Source organism: Hipposideros armiger, unplaced genomic scaffold (genome assembly GCF_001890085.2).
Source record: "Hipposideros armiger isolate ML-2016 unplaced genomic scaffold, ASM189008v1 scaffold_24, whole genome shotgun sequence".
Taxonomy (NCBI): Eukaryota; Metazoa; Chordata; class Mammalia; order Chiroptera; family Hipposideridae; genus Hipposideros; species Hipposideros armiger.
In genome coordinates, this window is record NW_017731374.1 from 3,802,767 (window position 1) to 3,812,127 (window position 9,361).

General features: G+C 34.7%; 1 protein-coding gene across 1 annotated transcript in view; it reads right to left on the reverse strand.

Moving 5' to 3' along the window:
- Positions 1-9,361, reverse strand: part of SVEP1 (sushi, von Willebrand factor type A, EGF and pentraxin domain containing 1) — a 177,261-nt gene that overhangs the window by 17,274 nt on the left and 150,626 nt on the right. The window contains 3 exon segments of the mRNA XM_019635789.1: positions 264-440; positions 2,212-2,385; positions 5,482-5,545. Coding sequence (XP_019491334.1) covers positions 264-440; positions 2,212-2,385; positions 5,482-5,545 — 415 coding nt within the window.

Sequence of the window (9,361 nt, forward strand, 5' to 3'; positions counted from 1 at the left end):
AAAAAAAAAAAAAAAAAAAAATCTGCTCAGTGAATCCTGGTCAGGTAGGTTTTAGCGTATTTCTGGAAAGTTCTTTTCTTTTTACGTTTGGAATTCAAAGATCTTGTTTTGAATTTTTAAAATTATCAACCTGGGAGCTGACAAGCATGAGAAGGCAGAGATCTAAGTACCTACAATTAAATTACTTGATTGAAAATAATCTCACAAAGATGAGAAAACATTCTGCACAAATGCAATGACCTAGATTCCACCTGTCAACTTACTTTCACATCTGGCACTTGTCTGTGTCCACGTCTCGTCGGGGTTGCAGGTAATGACACCTTCGCCCTGGAGCAGGTAGCCTTCTCTGCACTTGATAGACACATTCTGATTGACATAAAACTCTTTTTCAGAAAGCAGAGCATTCTCAGGGATGACAAAAGGGACAGGGCATGGATTTGCTGTTAAAAAGGAAAGAAAATACTTATTGATATTTTCCCTCTTTTCTTAATTTATTTCTTTGAAGGCAGAGGATGAGCCCTGTAGAATTTGAATTCTCAGTGGTGATAATATGAGGCTTAAAAGTATAGAACTTCAAACATTAAACACAGACTTGTTTTGCATTCCCATGAAATTATTTGTAAGGATAAAAATCAGGTGAGATCTCAAAACACCATGTTGTTCAACCACCAACACATAGTTCTAAACCTTTAAGAGGGCAAATTAAATAGTTGTCTGAAGTTATGGCTCACAGTATTTTTTAGTTTGTTTTCTGATCAGCATGGGGGAAACAAAATCAAGGAGTGTATCAAAACTTCCATTAATATCTGAAGAATATTAAGAACAGACTCAGTGCTTCTCACTGTCATGCTACTTTCTTTTACTGAACATCCTTCAGAAGGATGAACCAGAGTATCATCAGGTACATCTACGTGACCAAGACTTCAGGCCCACACTACTATAAACAGAGCATCAGAGCTTAATTATAGAGTTTGCAAGGCTTATCATCAAAAATCGATTCATTTTTATAGGTCTGGAGGGAAAACAGGAAATGATGATAGCACAAGGATTTCTTACTGCAAATGTGTGACACACATGTCAACACACAGTTTAAGCAATTTCAGGGTTTGGTTTTTTTTTTGAGTTTCATTGGGCACAAAGGAAGTCTTTGTGAGCAAGGTAGGAGTTAGCTGAACCCTGAAGGCTCAATTACTGCATTACAATACTTTAAACAGTAACCAGAGTTCTCTCAACTTATACCTTACTTGTGAATTTTTTCATTCCAGTGGTTCTAATTACCTTTATTTACTATATTTATAAATACTTTATTAATATTGCACATTAAACATGTTTTCTTTCTTCACCCCTTTCACAACCCCAAATTCATTATACAAGGACTAACAAGTTTGAGAACTTGTTGCAATGATGTTGCTAACCTTTTTTGCTATCAGAGGGATTATTCATTATGAATTTGTACCAACTGGACAAACAGTTAACCAAGTTCACTGTTTGGAAGTGCTGAAAAAACTGCGTGAAAAAGTTAGATGACTGGAACTTCTCACGAACATTTCATGGCTCTTGCTTCACGACATTGCAGAGCTTACACGGCACTGTCTGTGAGGGAGTTTTTAGCCAGTAAACAAATAACTGTATTGGAACACCCTCCCTACTCACCTGATCTGGCCCCCAATGGCTTCTTTCTTTACCCAAAGATAAAGGAAATATTGAAAGGAAGGCATTTTGATGACATTCAGAACATCAAGGGTAACATGGCAACAGCTCTGATGTCCATTCCAGAAAAAGAATTCCAAAATTGCTTTGCAAGGTGGACTAGGTGCTGGCATCAGTACATAGCTTCCCAAGGGGAGTGTTTGGAAGGTGATTCAGCAATGAGGTATGTAGCATTTTTTCTAGGATGAGTTCGCGAACTTAATTGTCAGCCCTCATATATACATTTATGTCAAATCTTTTTCATTAAGTTGCATTTTTCTCCTAGTGCCTTAAACCTGTAATCAGCCAAGGAATTTGATAAGAGCTGATTCTCAGGCAGGATATTTTAGAAAACACAAGTAGATTGTTAAAATATCACATAGTATTTGGTTCGGATATGCACAGATTACTTTCTCTGTATCAATCTCACTTATTGGTGGTGTTTCTTCTAGGGTTTAGACATTTGGAGAACTCATCATGAAATGGAATCTAATTAAAACCTCTCCTAAAGTCAACACACACGTTTGCAGAGAGGAACTGGGTGGCTCCAAGTTCCATTTTCAGTGCAGACTGCCCTAGGCGTCCCTTCGAGACTGTAGCCTGTGTTGCAGGAATACACCACGCTGGGTCCGGCTGTAGTGTTTTCAACTTCCGCTCTCCCATTCAGAAACCCAAGTGGAGCTTTACATCTGGTTTCTAAAAGAAAAAATAGAAGACTCATATTAAATGCCTCTCCCAATCCTCTTTGCTTCTTCTGCTATGATTGCTAAAGGAACTCAATGCACAGTACAATATGTTATACTTATAGCTTACTCGTGTGAGGCACAATGATACACATTTTAAAAAAACAAACCGAGCACGCATATAAGTTTTGGATTAACACACGCAAGCAATTAAAGATTGCCATTTTGCCCAATTGACTCCAGCTGTCTTTATGTATGCTGCCACCTTTTGTTGTTAGTAATGCTGGTGGTATGGATGAACAGTTGGATAAAACAAAGGAATTCTCCTTTGTTAAGTTGCTATCATGGCCAAGAACTTCCCAGGCATTATCACATTTATTTCTTACAATTACAGTTGACCCAATAAAATACAGACCATCCAGTTAAATTTGAGTATTGGATGAAAAACAATTACATTTTAGAATAAGTATGCCCCAAATATTGCATGGGATAGATTTATATTAAACATTATTTTTAATCGGAAATTTAAATTTAAATGGGTTTTTATTTCTTTGCCACATCTAGCAATCTTATTCACAATAACACTGAGATGATCTCGCTTCATAGTTGAAGAAAAGTGAGGCATAGAGAGGTTAAATAATTTGATCAAGGTCATACTGCTTGTAAGGAGAGATAAAAGATAAAATCATTGGAAGCTAAAATATAATAAGGAAGTATAAAGAGAAGGGAACCATGAACTTGGGGAAAATGAGGACATGGACATTTTACATGGCTTCTACGGATATACAGACTCCACAAACTGATGGGTAGTTTTAGTATAATTGTAAAGAATGGTTTTGCACTTGTGAGAAATATTCTTAACAGGAATGTGCTAGGGGGAAAGCAGAGTCATTCTTTCTAGAATCTTAGAAAGTAGGTTTGAGTCTTAATTTTATGATCTTGCTGAAGGTAGAGGACATGATCTAGATCAGTGATTCTCAACTTTGGCTGTACATTAGAGTCCCTGGGAAGCTCTAAGTCCTGTCTCAGACCAAATGGATCAGAAATACCTGGCTTCTGGTATTTTCTTAAAAGCTCCCCAAATAATTCTGATGCTCACTCAGAATTGAGAGCCACTCTATCAGATGCTAACTGACTTCTTTGGGGCTTCTTTCAGCCCAGTGAGTGTTGGGACTATGCATCCTAACTTTGGCTATACCTTGGAATCATCTGGAAGTTTTAAAAACATATTGATGCAGGGCCCCACCCTTAGAGATTTTGACTTAACTGACAGGGTGCAGACAGGGCAAGGAATTTTCCAAAGCTCCCCAGGATATTCTAATGTGTGGAAGGCTACAAACCATAGGTCCAAGGGAGTGCTTCTCAGACGGTCATGTGCATAGGAACCATCTAAGGATCTTGTTAAAACACCAATTTTGATTCAGTAGGATTGGGGTGTGGCCTGAGATTCTGCATTTCTAACAAGATCCCAGGTACTATTGATGCTGCTGGTCTGTGGGCCACACTTTGAGAAGCACTGGCCTGGGGAATCCTACTGACTTGAACAGGCTTCCCTGAAATCTGATGGATACAGATATATCAATATATTTAATAATTTAGTAAATATTATATAAGGATCTTTCATATCAGGTATTTTTCCCCCCAGAAATATTTGTATTTTTTGTATGCCTAGGAAAAAAAGTGCACTATAAAATATAATAGCTATCAATAGTTTTTATCCCTGAGTGGTGGGATTAAAACTATTATTTTCTTTTTGCTTATTTGTGCTTTCTAATTTTTTTGCAAAGAACTTGTCACACTTATTTAATCGTTAGAAAAAGAAAGAGAAAAAAATAATAGGATTCAAATAGAGATGTTACTATTATCTTGCATTTCAGAGATAGAAACTATACTAACCATTATCATTATAATTTGAATAAAACCTGCTGCAAACTGAAAACAATCCCTTCATGTTCCTATGCAGACACACACTTCTTTTTCATTCCCCGCTCCCCTCCCCTGAAAATACATTCACACGCTTAGTTGATCATGAACAATTGAGATAAAAGATACTATTATGAGGAATGCCCAATGATACCTTTCTGTGACTTGAGATGTTAGTCAGTGTTTTTAAAAAATACTTTTCTATATAATATTTACATACATTTTTCGACAACTGAAAAACAGTCATATACCCTCCACTGAGTTTCAACCACCTAATATTTCTAAAAAGACTTAAGATTACTGTACATATAAAATCCACTCATTAATCTACCCCAGAAAATATGGTTGAAACAACAGGGAACAGAGATTCAAGTACCTCGAGTCCCAGGGCAAGCTCTGCTACCAAATTAATTTATGATACTGGGCAGGTCACTTTACTTCTAGCCTCATTTACTCATTTAGCAAGGTGAATAAATCTTGCTCATCTTGATTTAGTCCAATCTAGCCCAGGCAGGTTGTCTGAAAAGTCGCTTAGATGAAGATTATCTAAGAGGCCCCTTCCAGTATGAAAATTTGATGACTCCCCCAGGATTATTAAGAAAAAAAATTTTTAAAGCTTTCCACCTTGATTGACTTGTATTATATTTAAATACACTGCCTTTTGGCAGAAGAATCATACGGGCCATATGTTGGAATAAAGTCATGTGAATTAACCCACATCTGGTTAAATACACTTGGCTCTTCCCGGAAAATGAGTTGATGTAAAATTCCATGAAAAATGTGAATACCCACTTATTTGACATATGTGCCAACATCACTTAAAGAAGATGTCAGGATTGGTCAGCACTATCACCAAAAATCAACTAAGGCTTCTAATTTCTAATTATTTGCGGGGGCCCCTACATGCAAATAAACTTAATAGTTAACTAGTTTCTAAACACAATGTTTGACATTCCACAATCAGTCATCTTGTGCTCTATTCCAATTTAATCATTAATCTCTGCAGTCTTTGACCCTTTTATTAATTTGGTGTCCTTGAGCAAAAGCCCATTAAATGTTGTCATATAGTTTCTGTAGTCAATTTTTTTTTTATTACAAGACTAATTTATAAAGACAACGTGGCCCACACTGTAATTCTGTGTCCTCAGTACCATTTTTGGGGACTGCCAAGTGCCATCTGACTTACTTTTGCATGTTGCCGTCACTCCACTCCACTGTCTGTTCTCCTGACAGACCCGTGCCCGGTTCCCCTGTGAATGAGTGAGAAAAGGTCATGGACAAGATTCTAATTCTACAATGAAAAGATATTAAGGGAATACAAAGTAGTCTTAGCTGTGAATGTGAATCTCTTGGCTTTGGAATGCTAAATAAATTCATTAAGTAAATACAGTTTAAGGGGTAGATTAAGGCTTTCAAAAATGTTTTCATCAGATTACTTCAAAATTCATGCTGCGGCTGACGAGTGTAATTAAGGTGCAGCCTTTGTTTCACTTTCTATTTAAATGACAACTAGCTATAACCATAGTATAGACTGAAGAATATGTTTGAAATGTCAAAGAGGTATATTTGCTTGGTATATTTAAAAAATATTTTGAGTTGAATTTATTTTTCAATACCTAGAAGTACAGCAAAAAATGAAATTGTTTCTGTTTTTTACACCCTTGAACATGGAACATGGCAAGGTATCTTATTGGTATGAGGACTGAATTTTTCAACAATTGTAATGTCTCCATTAAAGATAAACTTACCCCATTAAGGGTTCAAGCATTTAAAATTTTAAATATTTTGAGTAAAATCTTTCCAAAATTTACTCTCCTGCCTTCTGAAATACAGTATAATGAATATAATTTACTTAAGAATTTATTTATAATTATTATGCTGAATATATTTTTTGCATATTTTTTAATATCCCATTACCCTTGGGGGATATACAGACTGTTTGCCCCTATTACTCTTATAAGCTTTTATACAGGTTAAGATCACTGTTCTTTGATTTATAGATACAATTTTTATGAGTTTTTGCTTCTTCCTTCTTTCTTATTTATCTTTTATGGTTATCATCAACGTTCCTAATCATAACCCTTTTTCATGCTTTAAATTCTTAATCAATGGAATAATAAACAAGATAAATAAAATCTTGTAACGTGTTAAAAACAGATTGGGTTCTAAATAATGTATTAAGGGGCTCTAAATCAAATATATGAACTTCAGCATATGGATTTTGTCACATCTTTTTTCATTGTTCAGAGCCCTTTGGATATCTCATTGTCTTGAAATTGTGTCCTAAATGAACAAGATGTCTGAAAAGAACCTATCGCCTGTACTTTGGTTTTTATCTGGACTGACTGATGTCTTTCACCCTTATTCTTCTATTCAAAGGTGTTTTCTTTGAGCTTCCAGATTAATTAGTGATAAATTCACCAACAAAATTCCATTGACTATGGTGGAAGGATACCGTCCTGACTTTCCTAGAAAATAACTTGTTCCATGTAACATTGTTTCTTAAAAACATGTATTCACTATTTTCTTATTGAAAAACCAGTGTGTTCATTATAGAACATTTGGAAAATATAAAAGAAAAATAGAAAGTTTTCCAGGATTCTTTATCCAGAGATACACACTGTTAATATTTGTTATACTTCTATGCTTATATACTGATGTATGCATAGAAAAATACACTAGTCTGTAAATTATTTTTTTATTCATTTCGAGAAAGTATACAGCAAGCCATAAAAGTTAGTTCCTCAACTATCTGGGTTCTTCCAGAGTGGACTATACTCAAGCAGTTAATTTTAATTAATAGTTTAGTATTTTTCCCAGTACTATTTTTTCTTGTTCTCTTTCCTCTAATGATTTGAATAATATTCTGTTTGACTATGTTGATTCTTAGTCCAGTAAAACTCAAATAAATATATTTCCTGTAACTATTGATGTAAAAAAATCAAACGCCGTCTGTTGGTTCCCTCCTCAGTAAGGTGAAAATTTTATCATGCTTTTACTTTTCTTTTTCTCTCGCTGTCCTTTTACATATCTTGTTTTTGATGAATTAACCTGAAGCTTTAGATATCCAGGTTAGCATTAAGTTATTATTTTTTACCTAATGTATCTGCTTGATCAATAATTATGTTAAATAGTTATGTTATGTTTTAGAATCATGGCAACCACTATATTGCTCACCAGCAGCAATTTCATAACTAGCAGCAATTTTATAACATGACTATCTCATTATTGAGTTCTTTATTTTGATTTATTCCTCAGTTGCCTGTAGTAATTTTTATTTCAAGAAGATTGAATATGTAGTAAAATTACTTCAGTTTTTTCTCTGTATCACAGAATCTATTTTTGTTTTGTTTGCTTGTACCTGAAACTAATATAAAAATATATATAAAATTAAATTTTTAAAAATGAAAAAAAGTAACTACTTCAGTATGCGTCTCTAAAAGATAGGGCTCTTAAGCATTATAACCACAATAATACCATGCCTTAAAGTAACAATTCCCAGATATTAATAAAACATCCAGTTAGTGTTCAAATTTCCAATTGTAGCATAAATGTTATAATTTATCATTTATAGTTCACTTGAATCTGGACCAAAATTAGGTCTGCATGGTTTATATATTTGTTATATACCTCTTTAACTCTATAGGTTGCTTCTCTATTTCCTCCCTTCTTACCCTGTCAATTTATTTGTTTCAGAACACAGAAAACTGGGTATTTGGTCTGTAGGTATTTCCTTAGACAGGATTTTGCTGATTGCCTCACTATGATGTCACCATGTTACTTTGCCTGTTATACTAGTTGTTGGATTTAGAGACATGATAAGATTCAAATTCAATTTTTCTCTTTTTTTGGGCATGACTTTTTCATGATGGTGTGTTTATCCATCAGGAGGCACATGATATCTGGTTGCCTCTATTTTTTTCTGATATCAGTAGCTATGATGATGATAAACTAACTTCAGTAATTTGTATGAGCTGCAAATTCTGGGTTTACGTTCTATCATTTATTGTCTGGAATACTTTGGAAAGGACAACTTCCTTTCATCTATCTGGTTATCTAGCCGTCCAGGCAGCATTGAAAAGACAATTCTTCCCCTTTCATTGTCTGTTTTCAAAGTAATGAGTTTGTTCATGACTATTTTGAAATAGTTACCAACTAATTTATTTTTAGCATTGTTATGAGGCTAGTATCATTCATGACATATTTGATGTGTTTTAGTCCATTGAGCTATTTCCCTTATTGATGCTGACATGGTCTCTTGGTGGCCTGTGGAGCTTTGTCCAGTTGGTTCCTCAATCTTTCTTAACATGTAGCCTTTGATAGGTTCTCTGCTATCTTATCTGACAAGATTTTTTAGGCTAATCTTTTACATTTCTTGTCCTAGACCTGGAAATTGGTTATTTCTGCAAGTAACTGGGCATTCATATATTTTTTTAAAGTTTCTCAGGTAATTCTAATATGTAGTTTGGATTGAGAACAAATGCTTTAGCACCTCTCTCATGTAGTTAACTCAAGGATGTTTCCAAAATTTTTTACGGTAAATTATCTACTTCCTCAAATTTAATGACTCATCCATTTGCTACATATTTGTTTGAATTTTATGCCACTTTTCTTCCTAACAAATTCCAAGATTAGTACTCTCACATGAAGAATAGCTGGGTTTCAAAACCAGGAAAACTCTCCAATTGCAATCAACCATTATGTTATTATCCTTTCTTTTCCCCCAATCTTTTGAAGACTTTAAACAAGAGCCATATAAACCTAGTTCCAATTTTCATGGACCTATCTTATGACAATTCTGTGATTGCATGGTCAGAAAATGGAACGCGCTATACAGATTTAACAGACCACTGGTAATGAATACTTCTGCCCAAGCTGCATTTAACTATCACTACAATAAAAACAAGGAAGAAGGGTTTCCTGAGAATCCAGATGACAAAGTACAACAGATCTCTTAAGTTTCAAGCTTGGTGATACCATCATGCATTCAGCAACATTGATTACAGCCTTCCTCCCAAAGTAAATAGGGAGACCGAGATGCTGTTGATGGGGTTTTAAAATGACAA